Below are 20,224 nucleotides of genomic sequence, written 5' to 3'. Positions count from 1 at the left end.
GCAGAGGCTTGTCCTTTCCCTCAAAACATTGTGGAATCTCTCCGGATGAGGCCTGGCTTCCTGACAACAGGGAACCATATGCCTGAAGCAGAGGTGATATAGGGCTACAGCTGTAAGGAGGATCAAGTTCACTATACTATACAGACCTTTATCTTCTGTGTTTACTCACTGCCAAGGTCCAGAACTAGACGAGACTCCAATCTACAGATGAAGCACCTGACTGCACAGGCTGGGGAGATCTGAGGATGGAGGGAGTATGGGTCACTCCACATTCAGGGCCCTCTAGTCACTAAAGTCTCTAATGCCTACCAACAGGTGATACATAAGGCTAAGTGGAGGATGAAATCCTTTACAACTAAAAGCAAAGCCAGGAAGCCCTTATACTCTGGTGCCCAATTCACTTAGGCTCCCCTCCAGAGTATGATGGAAAGTAGTAAGCAGTGTAGAGGTAATCCTAAGTTTCTCCATAGCCTCCCTCTCCCTCTGTCAAGTGTACCCTTCACCCCTCTGCTGAGAGAAGGAGCAGTCTAGAGAGAGGGACCAGAGACAGAAGTACCCTCACCATTAAAATACTGTCCCATGGCTGCTGCACATCAAAGATGAAGGTCTGCTCCAAAGCTGCATAAAACAAGTTTAATTTCCAACCAGGGTCACAGTCATCGCGTATCCCACATTTTGAGCAAGGAGAGAGAAGGTGAGTTATTAAACATGTACAGTCTACATTCCAGAGGAGAACAAAAAGAAGAGAAAAACCAGTTCAGAACTGCAGTTACCACTGTAACACCACAAAACAAACTCTGGAGGGGAGAGTGGCAGAGGGGAATCTCTAGAGGGGGAAGAAAAGGGCTGTAACAAAGGAAAGCGTAAAATTAAATCTACCAGAGGAGAGTGTGGGAGGGAGCAGGCAACAATGGAATGAGAAACCCAATCCAAAAAGAGCTTTCAGGTGAATGGGAATGTAGAAAGGACCACCCCTGCCAAGGGCCTAGCAGCCAGGGATACTCCCAACATCACTTACTGCCCCCTGCTGGATGGATCCTTGAGCAGCACCAAGGCAACCTCCAAGGCTGCTTCCTAACACCGCAGGCCCCCTGGTCTCTGGAGCCCCCCAAAACAAGGTAGGGGTGGGCCTAAAATAAGAAACCTAATTGGGATTGCCATCTGACTAGGGAGGGTCAGACTGGGAGGCAGGAGAAAAGGCAAAATCCTCAGCTACTGCAAAGACCGAGTGTGGGGAATCCCTAAGTAAGAAGGAAACAAGAAAAGGGGAGACAGGCAACAGCAGTGAATGAGCTGAGAAGGCAAAGGAGAGGGTTCAGGAAAGGGAGGCAACAGGAGCAGAAGCAAAAAAAATGAGGAAACAGGCAGAGGCAAACGAAAGTGGTGGAGGGAAGCAAATGTGGGGTCAGGGGAGTAAATACATGTTAAAATGAAACAGAAGCTCCAGCACACCTCTCCCCTCACCCCTGCCACACACACACACACACACACACACACACACACACACACAGGCCTAGAGGTCAGGAGACCTGCACACTCCCACTGCATCTTGTGTAAATAGTACATCACTAAGGAACTGGCACTGAGGGAGACACCCCTGGAACCTCTCTTTCACAGTTCAACCTGGGGTAGGGTGGGGGTACTGATCTGCTTGTTGTAGACAAGAGTGGCAGGAAGCCTGGCCCCATGGGGTGGGGCTTGGGACAGTCCTTCTGGGAAGGGGTCCCTCAGCCATGCTGTGGGGAGCCTGGGCCCTGATCTTAGCAGAAAGGTTATGGGCGGCCGTTTTGGAGCTCAGGGCGCAGCCAGCACACACAGGAGCCCACCGAAAAGCCACGGCTTCACAGAAACCGCAAAGTCAGGACCCGGGCCAGGACCTCAGGGACAAGTGCTCCCTGTAAACAGGGAGACGCAGTAGCAGCAGCTTCTGAACAACTACATAATAATGGTGGGAGGACCCTGAAGACCACCACATCCCACCAGCACCAACAACTACTTCAGAGTTCAATTTCCTCCACTCCAACCCTCAAATTGATTTATGGGAAGTGGGTGAGACGGGCAGGGGAAAACTGTTGGGACGGAGTGGGGAGGGACAGCAGGATAGTCTGAGGGTCTAGAAACAGAATAGAAAATTTTCAGCCTTCAGCACATCCTGGACTAGAAAAAGAGAAGTGGAGAATAAGGGAATTGAAACTGAGGTCTGCTATGTCACCCCCACTCCCCTTGCTCCCCATGAAACCACCCAGCCAGCCCTGGTCAGGCCAGCAGGACTACTAGGGTGGGGAAACTTCTGACAAAGAACAGATGAACCACCCAGTCCTCGAGATCAGAAGACGAGGGGGAGTATGGGAAAGCGGGGATAGACTGACCCGTGCCTCACTTTCTCCTAACAACACAAGAGGATGAGGATGGAAGTCCTGAGGCCCACCCCCCAGTGCTCTGGATCCCAAACATACCCCCATGGTCTCGCTCTCCCCACCTTCGTCACAAGCTCCTGAGGAACAGATCTAAGGAGGAGGATCAGCTGAACACTGGGCCGGTAAGAGTGAGTGGGCTCTTCTCTCCCTCCCACTAACGAGGCAGGGCAAAATGGCATCTCCTCGGGAACAGTCATCTAGAGATAAACACCACCCCCTGCCCTGAATGGGGTGGAGAGAGGGGCACAAGGAAGATGGTGGTGGAAAATCCGTCATCCTTCCTATCATCCAGAAAAACCTACCTGCAGCGCGGAGAGGAACCAGTGCAAGACTGGGGCAGCCTTCCCTCTATCTTCTTCCCTTTATCTCACCAACGCGGGAGGGGCAGATGGGAGGCTGGAGTGGGCAGTGACCTGGCCCCAGCCCCAGCTGCACTCCACCCCCACCCTTCTCCCTGGCCCCCGCATATATATCTCTCTATACATGTATATACACGCGCACACATGCACGCACACACAGAGAGGCCCGTGCAATTTCCATGTAGAACAGGGAGAGAGTGGCAAAGGAAAGGAAGACGGGGAGTGGGAGAGGGACCTGTGGGGAAAGGGAAGGGACTGAGATGCCAAGAGCACAGCAACCAGAGCCAAACGAAGCGAACGGAGAGAATACCCCACCCCACCTCCCAAACCCCAAAGGGTGAGGGGGGGGGTCACCCATGAAACCATAACAACCTTGTTTTTTGTTTTAAATCTGATAAATTGGAATGATTCATCATCAGAACAGCAACTGGGGACTGGTCATGGACAGGGGAGCAGAGGGGAAGCAGGAGAGGCAAGGCTCTTGTTGGGCATGCGGACATGATACCCAGGGCCCTGGCCACACTGGCAACGGGAAGGAAGGGGCAGGGTTGGGGCAGGGCTGGGGCAGGGAGACAGTAGGTATGTCAGGGGTGGGTAGGGTGGTCGGAAAGGGCTGCCTGGCTCTCACTTCTTGTTTTTGAGCTGATTGGCCAGCCAGTCCAGGCCTTCGTACAGCCCGTCCCCGCTGGTGGCACAGGTGGCCTGAATGTACCAGTTGCGGTGACGCAGGGAATGCAGGCCCAACTTGTCTGTGATCTCAGCAGCGTTCATAGCATTAGGCAAATCCTGGAGCACGAAGGAGACACACAAAAAGGAGGCTCAGGATCTTTCAAAAGCTTCTACAGCACCCATCTACCAAAGAGATGTGTCCCAGCACCCTCTCCTCTTCCTTCACTGTAGGAACCCAAACAAGGTTCTAAAGAGTTGCTTTGGATTTTTTATCCTAGAGCTAGAGACCCAAGTTGCTAAGGGTCATTCCACTGGAGAATCGCAAACCAAATATAGGGTTGGTAGGGAAGTGAAGAGGTGATTCTGACCGGGCACAGAATCAGGTCTGACTGTAGGAGTGAGGGCAGTTCCACTAGAGCAGACAACAGGGGAGAACGAAGGAATGAGTTTGGGGTATTTACCACACCAATCCTGGAGGACAGAAATGTTGCTAATTAAAGCAGGGCAGGGGGACAGGAGGAGGAGCATAAAGGAGCCAGCTAATCATACTTCCCATCGTTCCAAAATTGAGAACACAGGGACGCCCAGGTGGCTCAGGGGTTTAGCGCCTGCCTTCGGCCCAGGGCATGATCCTGGGGTCCTGGGATCGAGTCCCACATCGGGCTCCCTGCGTGGAGCCTGCTTTTCCTTCTCCTTCTGCCTGTGTCTCTGCCTCTCTCTGTGTGTCTCTCATGAATAAATAAAATCTTTAAAAAAAAAAATTGAGAATACAGTCACAGGGCTTCCCCCCTACAATGAGCCCCAACACCTATGATTTCCACGGCCAGGCTGACCTCTCTCAAATCCATGGGTGAGAAGTCTCACCTGTTTGTTTGCAAAGACAAGGAGCACTGCATCCCGGAGCTCATCCTCTGCCAGCATCCTCATCAGCTCCTCCCGGGCCTCATTTACTCGCTCCCGATCATTGCTGTCGACCACAAATATCAACCCTAGGGAGGCAGAGCATGGGGTGCATAAGACAGCAGCTGAACTCCCCCCCTCCATAGCCCCCACTGAAAGACAACACCTGCCATATACTCCCCAAATATTTGCTCCCTTTCCTCCTTTTCTCCCACCTCTAGGAGCTGCAGGGCAAAGACTGCCCACAACTGAAGATGACAGCCACACCACCTGCTCACACCCAACCAACCCATGTCAAGCTGGGCGATTCATATGCCATACCTTGGGTGTTCTGGAAGTAGTGTCTCCAGAGAGGTCGAATCTTGTCCTGGCCACCCACATCCCAAACTGTGAAGCTGATATTCTTGTATTCCACTGTCTCCACGTTGAACCCTTTGGAAAAAACAGACAATGGCCACTTGGCCTCAAACACTAGGCCTGCAAACAATACCCCACTGGTTTGCTTCTGTCTCCCCCAGCCTGGCTCTGAGTCTAGCATAGGAAAGAAAGCTAAGGCTTTCTCAGGCCTGGTATTCCCTGGTCTAACAGTCTAAAGGCCAAAAAGAAAACCTTAGAGAAAGAGTGGAAGCGAATGAGGAGGGCCAGTCAGAAGGTTCTCAACCCCCTTGGTAACATGAGCTAACCTTCTCCGCTCATTCTCTGCCTCTCCCTCCTGCAAAGAAATGACTCAGCCCCATTCCTGTACCTCAGCAGCAGTCTGCTGCCGCTAAGAAGTAGGGCCTAGGAAACACAGTGGAGAAAAAGCGAGCTGTAGTCCTGGAGCCCCAAATGCAGAACCAGTGGACAATGATGATCTGGAGCCCCAAATGTTCTCCCTCCCACAGGCAGGTCTTAACCAGGATCAGGGCCACTGAGGATCTAAACTGAAACAACTCCTGGCCTCTGGCAGGAACATCAAAGCCTTTCACCCGCTTTCCAAACAACACAGAGAACAAACCAGCTCAGTGCCTGAGGCAACTGTTCAGTGCCAGGCTGCGGAAGTTCCCGCATCAGAGAAGGCCCAAGTAGGTGGGCAAACGGCAGCCCCAGCACCTGCTAGTAAGCTAAATAACCATCCTTCCCTGAATCCCCTCAAGTTGCATGGACTTGCCTGGTGGCCAGGTGGGGGATCTAGGAATAGGCCCTTTGCCTGGCCCAGCAGTCGGCGTGAAAGCGGACATCTAAGCTGTGCCCTTACCAATGGTAGGGATGGTGGTAACGATCTCCCCCAGTTTCAGCTTATACAGGATGGTGGTCTTTCCTGCAGCATCCAGGCCCACCATCAGGATGCGCATCTCCTTCTTCCCAATCAGGCTTTTCAGAAGGTTTCCAAAGATATTACCCATGATCACCAGCAACCACTTTCTGAGGATAGGAGGGCTCAAGTGGGGGCAGTGGGAGTCTGGTTTTGGCTTGGTCCCGGGTATGGAGAACTTGATCCTAGGCAAAGAAACATAAACTCATTACCACCATCTGCTCGTCAGGATTTCATGTAAATGGGATTTGCCAAAGTCATAGCTGGAGTTCATTACATGCTGAGAGCCTGAGGGCACTATAAAGATCATGTCCCACTCAGACACATCCTGAGTCTTTGGGAGCAGAAACAGAGCAGTGAACATTCAAGACACCTGCTCTGCCATAATGTACCTGTGTGACTTTGGACGAGTTATTCCACTGTCCCTATCTGCCCCTATAAATAGAGGGAATTGAATTAGATGGCTTCGGCAGTCCCCTCATACTGCACAAGGCCTTGTAAAACCATGAGTACCCCTCCCTCTCCCAACCTTACCCTGAGACTCCTGGAAAGGCTGGGAAAGGAGGGAGTGGAATGAGGAGTGGCTCTTCGTGACTCCTAACAAGATTCAGGCTTGCCAGGTTCCCAAGGTCCATGTTCAAATCAAGAGACTCCCCTACTTCTTCTATATTTCTCCAATTCCACCTCCCTTCTGCACTCCAAAATCCATCAGGAAGAAATAAGCTGGAGGTGTGCGCTATTCATACAACGGGGCACCTAGGTTATCCCTCATTCCTAGGCTCGCAGTGGCCCATCTAAGGACAGCTTCTCCACATTCTCTACCTGCAATGAGGCAGTCACCTCATTCTCTGCCTCCTCCCTAACCCCCTTCGGTTTATCCTCCACATAGCAGCCAGACTGCTTTTAAAACCAAAATCAGAAAAATATAAAAAAAATAAAAAATAAAAATAAAACCAAAATCAGGTCATGCTGCCTCTCGGTTCAAAACCCTCTCTTGGCTTCCTATCTCCCTTTCAGTAAAACTCATGCCATACCGTGGCTTACAAGGTTCTGCATGATTCGCATTCCTGTTTCTCTACTATTCTCCCCTTACCTTATCCTACACTTCAATTCCCCAACACTTTCCTGCCTCAAAGCTTTTGTACTTGCTATTGGCTCTGCCCTGAATGCCCCTCTCTCAGATAACCTTCATGGAGTAGTCCCTCACTTCCTTCAGGTATCACGTGAATGTCACCTTATCAAAGAGGCCTTCCACAACCACATCTAATACACGCATGTTGCTCTTTACCCCATTTACCCCACTTCATTTTTCTTCATAGCATTTCTCACCATCGGACACCCTGCACATTTGTTTCTCACTGTACTGGTTTCCTCCTACTACAATGTCAGCTCCTTATCTATTTTGTTCACTGCCATGTTTCTGGTACCTTGCGTAGCGCCTGGTATGTAGCAGCTGAATAACTAAAACTCCCAGGGTCTGATACTGACCTTACTAAGCAGCTCACTTAGACTTATGCCTGGCACCTACTAGGATCTTAACTATCTGCTAAGAAAACGAAGACAGCAGTAAGAAGCATTAGAAAAGTATAAAATCCCTAACTTCTTACCACCCACTGCCTCCAAAAGACGGAATCCTAGAGTCACTCATTCCCTCTCTTCTTCCCTCCCTTTTTGATGGCATAGGACAGCCACAGAAATGCACCTCTGAGACAATGAAATAGGGGTTCAGAATCGCCCATGCCAGCCAGCTCTCTGTGCCTGCAGGAGACATGTGTCAGCGGGCAGCTTATTCAGCAATCACCATATGCCAGCTGCTGGCATCCTCTATATAGTCTGGGAACCAGAACACCCCCCCCCAAAAAAAAAAAAAAAACAGCAGGCAAAGGAAGGAACAGGTCAAGACAGAGTGCATCCAAACCCAAGAATGTGAAAGGTGGATGGGGAGGAATCAGATTTACAAGCTAAAGCATGGAGGTTTAGTGGGAGTTTAGCTGTTTTCTCAAAAAATATTTCAGTTTTGTTTATTTCCTACTCTCCTCAGTTTGCAGCAAATTCCAGACTAGTACAAAAGAGCTAGATCGACAGCCCCTGGAGACCAAAGTACTAGTTTGTCCAAAAAACAGAAACAATGAGTGCTTATGGAGTGTTTCATCTTCAAAGGCCTTCCCAGACATCCACTAATGAGCCAGGCGTGGTGCTCCTGGTAGGCTCCTCGGATGAGCCCTGCCCCTGACCCAGAGGGCTCACACCCCAGGGAGAGGACCTGGCTCAACCTTAGGGCTCAAATTGAGCCAAGTCGCCCACTAGCCATCCTCCCTGCCCATCCTGCCTCAACCCACCCAAGCAGACAGGTCCCGGAGGATCCCTAGGCAGGAAGGGACATCTGCCCAGCTACTAAGATCAAATTCCATCAACCCTGACAATCCGTGGTAATCAGACTTCTGGTTCTGCTACCTTCTCCTCCAGAAATATAAACCTTTCCCAAGTCTTCCTAGTCTTTATCTTGTTTCCTAGTCAGGTCTCCTCTTCTCCAGCTCCAAATGATACTTTGCTTTAAGGCTTTGGCCCAGGTTCTGAAATGAATTTATACCACACGTTTACCTGGTTGTCCTTCATGAATGAAGTGATTGCTGATTAAAGGATCACCAACCGTGAGTACAGCAGTGGCTGAAAAATACCCCTCACCCCAAAACACGCATACACTGTCCTTTAGTTTGCTTCTTTGCCAACCTAGCATGCTAACGTCTTGGTTCAAAAGCTGATCCCCCCCCGCAAAAAAAAGCTGATCCCAGTGTTACACTTATTTTACTGGCATGCCCCTGAATTATCTGAACTACTCATGTGGCACTTACTACCTTGTGGAGCTTTTTGCCTGTTTTAGATGTCTATACATTTACCGTCTCTCCAGTTTAACTATATTTTCCATGGGCAAGAACTATGCCTTTTATTTATTTTGGATCTGTCCCCACTCCCAGTGACAAGCCCACTATAGGAGTTCAACCAAGCACACGGGCTGATTTAAGTCTCTGAGGATATCCTTTTATCATTTCTTCTACTCTAGCACTACTTGGTAGCTCTGTGTAATGCACAGATGGTTTCTTAGATATCCTGTCAATTCTTGGCCATTTCCCACACCATATCTGGCCCCAAGACTGGTTTGGAAACACCGTCAAATGACTAGAAGACTAAAATCGGTGGAATTTTCTCTTGCTGTTTAATATACAATGGGGCTGATGGATAAATGATGAAATGTCCATGTAGTCACTGCACGTCCTCTTGGGGCAGCACAGCACCTTGAAATTAGTGCACACTGTGACTCCTCTAATATAATCAGGAGCTGGACTCAGATGAGCATTCCAAAGTGGGTGTTGGTTTTCTTGTCCTGGCTTTCTCTGCCCCTATTACTAGAGAACATGCTGCCTCTACCTGGAGGATGGTAGCAACTTTCAGCTTTGTGCCATGAACACAAACCTTGGGCTATATAGCTGATTTTCACTTTCACCCATAATGTATTCCTAGAAAAAGCTCTGGGAAGCAGAATGGCAAAAAATACATAAACCCTGGATTGTTTCCCTATGAACCGTACAGCCTATAGTTACTCTCTTTTACCACAGATGGCACTCCTGTGTCGACAGGGCAAAATGCCAGGGTTCCATGGGCTGTTAAAAACCAGGAATCAGCAGTTAAAACTGAAGGTGAGTGGCTTAGGATGAAAAATGGACAGCAACAATATCCCTATTATTAAACAAGTATATCTCAATATCCTATTTTACAGTCATAAACTTTGTTATCAGTGGTACAAATAACAAGAAAAGCTCTTTAAGTGTGTTCCAGTACAATCTGTGTGGAACCCTGCAGGAGCACACTGCCCGATTTAAGCATCATCTGAGGATATCCTTGCTGAGGACTACTTACTACCCCCCATCCTCCCACCCCCCCAGGAGAAGCAGGCTGTTGCTATAACTGACTGCTCAGCCATCCTGACTTGTGTGTATTGTAGGAAAATGCCTGCCTCACTCCAATGATTCTGAGAGTCACAGCTCAGTCTGCCACACACAACTCCCCGCACCTGACTCTGGTGGCTGACTCAGGCTTGCATTCTAGGACACCTACCTCTGAGGAGACACTTCTGATCGGACCACCTCCTCCTCTTCAGGCTGCATGGGTCTAGGGAAAGGAAGACCAAGGTCTCCCAAACCCTCTGCTGCTAGGCAGGGTGCACTAAAAGCAGCTTTGTTCCCAGATAATTTTCACATTGAGTTATCACTAATAGAGATGCTATTTTTAGCACAGCCAATGGAGCAGACCAATAAAATCTAAGGAAACAAAAGCAGGGTCTGCCTGTATTTAGTTTCCTTAGCACAGCTGGCTTGTGACCTCTCTAAACTTTCCAAGTTTTTGTCTCAAGAGCACTGTAATCACAAGCACACAAACTCCTAGATAAATATCTCAATGACTTCTGCTGGACTCAGAGATTTCCCATAGCCAAGAAATAGCTTCTGATGTCAGCTTCCATCCATTCACTAAGCACTTATTGGGTATACAGAACTAGGGATACAGAGAGGAAGACAACTTCTGTCTTCACGACACTCAGACAATGGGAGGCAAAGAGACTAGCAAGGAGAGAATTACAAAACAGTGCAAGGGTAAGGGTGGGATAAGCACCTAGTATTACAGGGACAGAAAGCTGGTGTAGTTAATCAAGACTTAAGGGCAAGGGACACCTGGGTGGCTCAGGGGTTGAGCATCTGCCTTCGGCTCAGGGCAGGCTCAGGGCATGATCCCGCGTCCAGGGATCGAGTCCCCCATTGGGCTCCCTGCAAGGAGCCCGCTTCTGCCTCTGTGTGTCTCTCATAAATAAATGAATAAAATCTTAAAAAAACAAAAAACAGAACAAAACTGAGGTCTAAAGGGCAATTCCCACACAGGATTCTCAGATCACCCCTGAGCGACTTGCAAAGGAAGAGGAGGAAGTAATCAAACAATAAAGAAGAGGGGGTCGGGGAGAGGGAACAGAGTGTCAAAAGCATAAAGACCTGAGTCAGAGACAGCACTTTTCACTAGCCAAAGCCCAGTGCATCTGGGAGTCAGCATATTTGAATGCCACACAGTGAGTAAAAGGAAATGACAACACATGAGGGATAAGCAGGGACTAGATCATGAAGGGCCTTAAAGGCCATACTGAGTAACATGATCAAGTATGTGCTTTAGAAGGACCTTCTTTACCTGGGTGGCTCAGTGGTTGAGCATCTGCCTTCAGCTCAGGGCACGATCCCAGGGTCCTGGGATGGAGTCCCACATGGGGCTCCCCACAGGAAACTTGCTTCTCCCTCTGCCTATCTCTCTCTCTCTCTCGAATAAATAAATAAACAAATAAATAAATAAATCATTCTGGCAGTCATGTAGGGTAAATTAAAAGGTGGAAAAGACTTGAGGGGGGATCCCTGGGTGGCGCAGCGGTTTGGCGCCTGCCTTTGGCCCAGGGCGCGATCCTGGAGACCCGGGATCGAGTCCCACGTCGGGCTCCCGGTGCATGGAGCCTGCTTCTCCCTCTGCCTGTGTCTCTGCCTCTCTCTCTCTCTCACTGTGTGCCTATCATAAATAAAAAAAAAAAAAAAAAAAAAGACTTGAGGTAGAGAGATCATATGGTAGGTACAGTAATACAGCTAAGAAATCTAAAGTTCTTAACTAGAGGTGGCAATAAAAGGGAAAAATCAGGTTTGAAACATCAAAATAGTAAAATACACACGATTTGACAACTGATTAAATATAGGAAGGAAGAGTCCAAGAGTCAAACATGATTCCCAGGTTTCTGGCCTGTGTGATCTAGTGGCATTTCTTCAGCCAAGAAATACAAGAGGAACAGAACTGAGATTGAAGATATTTTTTTAGATTTAACTTTGATTTTGAGATGCTAGGGTATGAAGCTCAGAATAAAGTCTGGGCTAGATATGTGGAAATCATCTGCAGAGACAGTAACTGAAGCCATAAGAGAAACCAAGATCTAGGATGACAGCAGTTACTGGCTATCTACCCAAAGAGCCATTCTTCCCCCTCTTTCTTCTAACAGAACCCTTAATCTGTCCAGATGCTGGGGTCGGGGGTATAAAGATACCCTTTCCCAGTCCTACGGTACGAAAACTGCAGCCTAAGGGATGTAGGCATGCCATTTCCCTTGCCAGTGACCGAGTCACGAGTGGTCATGTACTAATTCTAGTCAATAAGATATGGAGAACGTCTGCTGGGAGTATCTGGGAAAGTTTTCCTCAATCTTAAAAAAAAAAAAAAAAAGAAGAAGAAGAAGAAGAAGACATATAGTAACATTCTCTTATCCAGCCTTTCCATGTTAATGTCAAAGAATGAGCTGCTGGAGTAATTCTGAGAACATGAAGAGACAAACCTAAGAGCTCTAGGAGGTCAGAGCAGAAAAATGAAGAAAGTTTGGGTCCTTAATAATGTAGAGATGGTGGATTAAAAAAACAAGTGTTCTAGCTCTAGATTTCTGTGTGTGTGTGTGTGTGTGTGTGTGTGTGTGTGTGTGTGTGTGTACAGGGGAATATACATAACACAATTCACCGTTTTGACCATTTTTAAGTGCACAGTTCAGTGGCATTAAGTACATTCACACTGGGCAGCCCTGGTGGCGCAGCGATTTAGCGCCGCCCGCAGCCTGGGGTGTGATCCTGGAGACCCAGGATCGAGTCCCGCGTCGGGCTTCCTGCATGGAGCCTGCTTCTCCCTCTGCTGTGTCTCTGCCTCTCTTTCGCTCTCTCGGAATAAATAAATATTTAAAAAAAAGAAAAGAAAAGAAAAGTACATTCACACTGTTGTGCAACCATCACCACCATCCATCTCCAGAACTTTTTAATCTTCCCAAACTGAAATTCTGTAACTGTTAACCTATAACTGCATTTCCCCTACCTCCAGCACCCGGCAACCATCATTCTACGTATGTCTCTATGAATCTGACTATTCTAGGTGCTTCATATACGTGGAATCATAGTTTTTGTCCTTTGGTGTCAGACTTATTTTACCTAGACTTCAAGCTATATGCTTTAATAAATCTATTTGTCTGGGACACCTGGCTGGCTCAGCAGTTGAGCACCTGCGTTCAGCTCAGGGTGTGATCTGGGAGTTCTGGGATCGAGTCCCGTTTCAGGCTCCCTGCATGGAGCCTGCTTCTCCCTCTGCCTGGATCTCTGCCTCACTCTCTCTCTCTCTCTGTGTGTGTCTCTCATGAATAAATAAATAAAATCTTTTTAAAAAAAGATAAAATAAATCTATTTGTCATTTAAGCCACAGATGTGTTTTCTATCTTTTGCAACTGATGGTACACTCTAACTGATATATCTAGGGAGAGTGCATACAGTGGGATAAGAGAAAGGCCAAAGGCAGAAACTTGGGGCACGTGGACATTTAAAGCAGAGGGCAAAAACAGAGGCCAGGAAAGAGAGTAAGAAGCAACCAGAGGGGCTGAAAGGACATCAAGACAGTAAGACATCACAGACACCAATGAGGAAAAAACATTTTTAAAAAAGTCAGGAGGGGACGCCTGGGTGGCTCAGTGGTTGAGTGTCTGCATTTGGCTCAGGGCGTGATCCCAGAGTCCCCAGATCGAGTCCCACATCGGGCTCCCTGCATGGAGCCTGCTTCTCCCTCTGCCTGGGTCTCTGCCTCTCTCTGTGTCTCTCTCATGAAACATAAATAAAATCTTAAAAAAAAAAAAAAAAAGGCAGGCGGGTCAAAGGCTGTAGAAAGGGCAAATTAGGGGATCCCTGGGTGGCTCAGCGGTTTAGCGCCTGCCTTTGGCCCAGGGGTGAGATCCTGGAGTCCTGGGATCGAGTCCCACGTCAGGCTCCCGGCATGGAGCCTACTTCTCCCTCTGCCTGTGTCTCTGCCTCTCTCTCTCTCTCTAGTCTATCATGAATAAATATAAGCTGGAAGGAAGGAAGGAAGGAAGGAAGGAAGGAAGGAAGGAAGGAAGGAAGGAAGGAAGGAAGGAAGGGCAAATTAAAATAAGGCCTGAGGCTACGTCAGTTAAGCAGCTGCCTTTCAGCTCAGGTCCCACCAGCTCAGTGGGGAGTCTACTTCTCCCTCTCCTTCTGCCCCTCTCCTCTGCTCATGCTCTCTCTCTCAAATAAATAAAATCTTTTAAAAATAAATATAAAATTAAAAAGGCCTAAAAGGACGCCTGGGTGGCTCAGTCGGTTAAGTCCGACTCTCATTTCCAGCTCAGGTCATGATCTCTGGGTCATGATCTCAAGGTTGTGAGACTGAGCTCTGCTGTGGTTCTGCGCTCAGTGTGGAGTCTGAGATTCTTTTCCCTTTCCTCTCCCTCTGCTCCCATCGCCTCCTTATGCCCCTCCTGTACTCTCTCTTTTTTTTTTTTTTTTTAATTTTTTTTTTTAATTTTTATTTATTTATGATAGTCACAGAGAGAGAGAGAGAGGCACAGAGACACAGGCAGAGGGAGAAGCAGGCTCCATGCACAGGGAGCCCGATGTGGGATTCGATCCCGGGTCTCCAGGATCGCGCCCTGGGCCAAAGGCAGGCGCCAAACCGCTGCGCCACCCAGGGATCCCCCTGTACTCTCTCTTAAATAAAATCTTAAAAAAAAAAAAAAGGTCTGAAAGATACCTACTAGGCAATCAATGATGATATTCTTACAAATTAAAACATATATAAGATTAGGTTCCACTTAACTCAATTATAACAGTGTTTAGGCTCAGACCAGAATCATTAAGCCAGTTTCCCTTCTAGTCTGACAAGAGGACTCCAGTACAGAAGAACCTGAAAGAAGGCCACATTATTAAGCAAAGAAAGATCCTAACTTGCCCTGTCTGATTAGAGACCTAAACACACCTGGGAAGAGCCTGGCTTTTCCATGACCAACCAACAAGTGAGTCAGAACAGAGAATCAGGTCTGTTTCAGAATACATGGCCAGATAAAAAAGTGACAAGATAAAAACTAGACTCATTTGTTTCTTTGGAACATTCCACAGCACTGTCCTCTAACCAAAGCTTTCAGCTTGCCCTATCATAGAATCTGACCAGCTTACAACTATTCCATCTCCTAATGTCCCATGGTTGCTCCAATGCCTACATCTACAGGCTTGGATATTCAGAACACTATGCTGTTTTTTTTTTTTTTTTAAGATTTTATTTACTTATTTGACAGAGAACAGACAGAGCAAGAGAAAGAGCAAGCGGGGGGCAGAGGGAGAGGGAGAGGCAGGCTCCTCGCTGAGCATGGAGCCCAACACAGGGCTCAATCTCAGGACCCCAGGATCATGACCTAAGCCAAAGGCAGACACTTAACTGACTTGAGCCACACATGTACCCCAACACTACACTTTCTTAATTACAAAATCACTAAAATTCCACAAGGAGCCTAAAGCCCTAATAAACCTTTGCCCCAATTTGGTCCCACTTCACAGGTCAAAATGGAGCTGCTGGGACACCTGGGTGGCACAGCAGTTGAGCGTCTGTCTTCAGCTCAGGGTGTGATCCCGGCATCAGGCTCCTTGCAGGGAGCCTGCTTCTCCCTCTGCTTGTGTCTCTGCCTTTCTCTATGTCTCTCATGAATAAATAAATAAAATCTTAAAAAAAAAATGGAGCTGCTGGTGAACAGATGACACAGGAAGCTACTGTGTAGACAAGGCCCACCATTACAGAGCAGTCTAAGGGTACAGAAAACAGGGAACTACCTAGCCTGTGGAATAAGAGTTATCTGTCATCCCTTAGTACCTCAAATGCTCTCCTACTCTAGGACTTACCATGGAATGTTTTATTCACATTTGTCTGTTTTGCTTTCCAGAACTGTGACTTTAACACATTATAAGTCTGACATACTGGATGGCTAGGCAGGGCTTAAGGCAGCTGGAGCCCAAGGGCCAGTCATCCTCAGGTTGTAAGTACTATGTCTGTCCATTACTATTTCCTGTGTCTGCCATGATGACAAAAAGTTGGAGGAGTACTTCACTAAACTCTAAGACCCTTGTCAGGAGGGACCATACCTTATTCATGTTTCACATCCCCAGCACCATGGCTACTCTATAATTAGTGACTAACATGCTTATTTTTGAGGAGTATGGTTCTACTGATGGTGGCAAAACATTTCAGGGGTTGAGGAAGACAGTATTCTATAGGTGATCCCTGATCCTTTTCCTATGCCTGACAAACTCGAGAAATGGTTGCTGTTTTCAGAACCCTACGGTTCAGTTCCTTGGATCAGATTCAAAGGCTTGGGTGAGGGTGGAAGGGGGGACCATGTGAAAGGCACTCATTATGCTCCTCCCCTATACACCACCACCAGAACAGCTCCATTTTTATCCATTTAATGTATTATTAGACTTCAAATAAGATTTTATATAAGTAACATTTAATTGCTTTTAACAGAAGACAAGCAGGGATGACTGGGTGGCTCAGTGGTTGATGTCTGCCTTCAGCTCAGGGCATGATCCCCGAGTCCTGGGATCAAGTCCCATGTCAGGCTCCCTGTGAGGAGCCTGCTTCTCCCTCTGCCCATGTCTCTGCCTCTCTGTGTGTCTCTCATGAATAAATAAATAAAATCTTAAAAAAAAAAAAAAAAAAAAAAAAGAAGAGGAGGAGGAGGAGGAAGAGGAGGAGGGGGTCAAAAATCACTGCAACAGAGAGCAAACGTTCTCCTACATCCTAAATCATGCTGAAGTCTAAACATCCATGTCTGATGCTCTAATGCAAAAGTTCATAAAGGAAGGGTTATACTAGGCTCTCAACAGTAATGGAAGAGCTAAAAGGTACAATGAGATCTGCTATACCCAATCATCTCACCTTTCTTCAGGAATATGGTGATAATGATGGATCCATGAAATCCCGAGCCATGTCCCTTCTGGTCCATATGGCACAGCAGGTCCTTTGTAGAAGTCCAATGCAAAGCTCTAAAATGTTCATAGAATCCCTACCTCAGCTCTTTCCTTCCTAGTCTATAACATGAGGCTTCAAACATCTGTGTGGAACTTCCAAATGCTCCCCATGTTTTTTTATTATTAAAAAGCTTTACTAGCACTCTACTTATTTCAACAGATGTTGAAAAGGTCTAGCAGAGAGAATTACACAGATATCACAACTCCGGACCTTAATACAGTACGTTCTGAAGCATACTCAGAGGCAGACATTTAAAGGAGCTATGACTAAATGAGAAGAGTGGCCTAGGAAATGGAGGATGCTGAAATACTGATTGAGACCTAAAATAAAGGGACCCAGGAATCTAAATCCCTGACCCGGGTCAATGAGAGTGCTCTTGTATAATAGAGTCAACTGTTACCTCAATAATGCTGATTTTTTCTAACATGAACACTCTTCTTGAGCCCCCACATCCTCACCCTGCATCCAAGTTGATGGTTCAGGGCCCCTGCCTCGCTCCCGCTTCACCTCCCACTCAGGCAGCAGGAGCTGCCTCTGTGAAGCTGTGCTGAAAAAAGATTTCATTGCTCATAAGCCTACGACCAGCAAAGAAAGTCATGGGAACAATTGTCCCTCTACACAGGCGGCAAGTTATTCTTTTGTCAACCTCCTCTCTTTGAAGGCAGCCCTGAGCGTTCATGTTATTATTACTATTATGATGATGATTATTAATAGCAACTAACATTTACTTGGGGCTTACTATGTGCTTTGTACTGTAGTAAGTACTTTACATATCATCTCATTTAATTCTCATGCCTGTACTATGAAGTAGGCATTATCATGCTCTTTACTGATGAGGAAAATGAAGCTAAGGAAGGACAAGTAATTTCACCAAAATTATACAACTAGTATACAATTAGTACAACTAGTAGAGGAAGGATTTGAACCCAATTTTGTCTGATTCCAAGGTCCACACCATACCATACTGCCTCTAAATTGACCTGCAACAGAAATGGTGAGGAGAGCTAAACACGGTGATATGCTTTGAGTCTCGGGCTGCTTGGCATCCATTTCTAAAGGTTTATGGGGAAGCAAATTTCCACAATTTCCCTGTTATTTACTCAGCTTTAACAAACCTGGTTTTAAAGAAGTTCCTCCTTCTAAGCAACAGATCCCACCCACTATCCTCTGAGTCCATTTCCTCTTATCATGACTCCGGTGGAAAAGAGAGCAGCAGAGATGAGCACACACAATATGATCCTCTGTGCACTTGAGACTTCATTTCCACTCTTTCCAGCCTGCCGTCACCCCTCCTTTTATACTTGCATTCAGTTTAATAATAGCAGCTACCATACCCTGGCACCATTTCTGTGCCAGGCACCACATACATACATTGGCGCTCTCCTCTATAATCTCCAGAATTCCAATTTTGACAATACTGTGAAGGACTTAACGTCTAATGGAGACCCCTTTGCCCACAATGGGGAAGCAGGAGATCTGGGATTTCAGATAAATAATGACTTTGTGTTCTAGTAATACCTTTCTTTTTGGGTCTTAGTTTCCATTATCCGGGCCTGTTTTGTACTTCTCAGGAAGGTGGAGAGACCAAGACTTCTTAATTACAATGCCCAAGGGGCTCTGTACCCTCACTCAGCTATCTCCAAGCACTCTCCCTGACAGCCAACCCATTTCTTTCCTTAAACTGTAGTCAGAAAGCTTGTGGACTTCTATCCATTCACATCCTCTATTCATCCTGAGTGCCTACTGTTTGCAGAGACACTGTGGGAGACAGATCATGAAATCCAATCCCTGCAATCAAAATGTTTCATCTCTTTGGAAAGACAAGATCTACACGTAAAAATTTTGACGATGCAAGGTAGTAATTCTATGCCGGGAGGCAGGAGGCATGTAAATACGTGATACACTGGGGCCCTGCCCAGCTAAACCCAAGGTCAGTGATTCATTCTGGGAAAAGGTGACCTCCTTGGATCAGCTTCTTTCTTAAAATGAGCTTTCAGAGACACGTTATTCAAACTCAGGCCTAATGTGCAACAACCAATTCAATGCTCCACTCCAGTCACATTTAGTGGAGACACTTACCCCAAGAAGCTCAAGACAAAATGGCAGCAAAGATGGTCACCACCTGATTCAGGACAGGAGAGAAAAGTATGCAGAGACTAGATTCTGTCCTGTTGCACTGACCCAAGCAATCAGACTCCTGCAGCAGATCTCCTACTCATAAAACTTTCATGCCACAGACCAGGGGTGACCCAATCCAACAGCATCAGAGGCAGGTTTTGAGTTACGCTTCTCCCTCCACTGGATGACCTCACTATTTCTTCTCACTCCTGACCACATACCACACTCCTCCTGGCCTGGCCAGAGGGAGACAGGCAGTAATGCAACCCAGAAAGAAGGGAACTCCCCCAAAAAACAGGAGCTACCACTTTGCTATTCAAGCGGCCGGGTTTAATAAGGGAACTCCACCTCCCCCTCCTTCCCTCAACCACTGGTGTAAAGCAATGGCTCCATTTTCTGTTCCGGGAATCCTGGTACTTCCTAAAGAAAGAGAGCGGATTGGAAGACACAAACTCAAAGCCAAGCGACAAGCTGCACCCTCCTCCTGGGAGACCGCCCCCGCTTTGCCTGGGGGAGGAAGGCACCACCGCTTCTCTCCCGGCGAGATCTGATCCCCCCCCCACCCCCTTCTGCTGCTGCTGCTCCTCCAGCTCCCCACCTGCTGCCCTCTTCTCAACGTGCGGTTCCCAAGACCCAAAGCGCAACCTCTACGGGAACAGCGCCCCTGGGGGTGGGGGTGGGGGTGGGGGTGGGGGTGGAGGGTGGGGGGTGGCCCACTAGCTTCCCCCGGCCAACTGATCCCTAAACCCCTTACGCACTTCTGCCCCACGAAGGGAGTACAGGGTGTCACCGCAGCAAGGCTCTGGTCTTCTAGTACTAAGGTGGAGCAGGAGGGAGGGGACGAAAAAGCGGCGTTCTCTAGCCCTTTAACAGGAAAAGGATACAGAACAGTCATCACCGCCCCCGCACCACCTCTCCGGACTGTTTTCCTCCACCGCGACCCCGACCCCGACCCCTCTCGGGAGCCCACCTCCTACAGGCGAGGGGGACCTAACTGCAGCCCGGGTCGCCCCCGGCCTGCCAGGCGGAGCACCCATTCGCGTGCGCCCCCCACCCCCACCCCCGCCCCAGCTCCGCGTCCTTCAAATGTGGGGGCAGGCGAGAGACCGGCCCGGCGCCCCCTCCCCGAGCTCCCGGGTGGGAAGCACCACGCCGCCTCAGGCCCGGCAGGCCGGGGGGCGGGGGTCTGCCTCCCCGGCCCCCACCCCGAGCCTCTCCTCCGCGGGGACCCGCCTTCCTCTCCCCAGGCCCTCACCTGTTCCTGCTCCCAGCTCCGCCGCCGCAGCCGCCGCCTCCGCCCCCGCAGGTTCCGCTCGGCGCTGGTTCCGTTCCCTCCGACTCCCCCCGGCCGATTCCGGCACGGCTGCTCCCCTGGCCGCGCTCCCCGGCTCCCTCCTTCCTTCCCTCCACCTAGCACCGGAAGCCGCGACGGCGACAGGAGCTGTGCGGCGCACCCCCACCCCCAGACCGGGATACTTCCCACCTCCCCGATCGCGCGAGAGCTGCGTGGTGGCGAGCGGCAGCTCTCGCGAGAGGGCCGTCACCATGGCAGCGGCTGCAGC

The 20,224-nt window shown here is 48.5% G+C and overlaps 1 protein-coding gene across 6 annotated transcripts; it reads right to left on the bottom strand.

Annotated features, from left to right (window-relative positions):
• Nucleotides 1-619: 619 nt before the first annotated feature.
• Nucleotides 620-20,224, bottom strand: ARF3 (ADP ribosylation factor 3). 6 transcript variants are annotated; one of them, XM_025477478.3, is made up of 6 exons: nucleotides 19,918-20,117; nucleotides 19,421-19,526; nucleotides 5,583-5,824; nucleotides 4,667-4,777; nucleotides 4,310-4,434; nucleotides 620-3,562 (listed from the first exon to the last, which is right to left on the bottom strand). In XM_025477478.3, exons 3-6 carry the CDS (start codon nucleotides 5,728-5,730, stop codon nucleotides 3,401-3,403), a joined length of 546 nt encoding a protein of 181 aa, XP_025333263.1. In that variant the 5' UTR covers nucleotides 5,731-5,824; nucleotides 19,421-19,526; nucleotides 19,918-20,117; the 3' UTR covers nucleotides 620-3,400. The 6 variants fall into 6 exon arrangements, with proteins under 6 accessions (XP_025333263.1, XP_025333262.1, XP_048958826.1 ...); XM_025477477.3 differs by lacking the exon at nucleotides 19,421-19,526 and having other exon boundaries at nucleotides 19,918-20,068; XM_049102869.1 differs by lacking the exons at nucleotides 19,421-19,526; nucleotides 19,918-20,117 and adding an exon at nucleotides 16,452-16,508.

Source organism: Canis lupus, chromosome 27 (genome assembly GCF_003254725.2).
Source record: "Canis lupus dingo isolate Sandy chromosome 27, ASM325472v2, whole genome shotgun sequence".
In the NCBI taxonomy this organism is placed as follows: Eukaryota; Metazoa; Chordata; class Mammalia; order Carnivora; family Canidae; genus Canis; species Canis lupus.
Note: the sequence above shows the minus strand (reverse complement) of the source record. Positions and strands in the feature narration are given on the sequence as shown.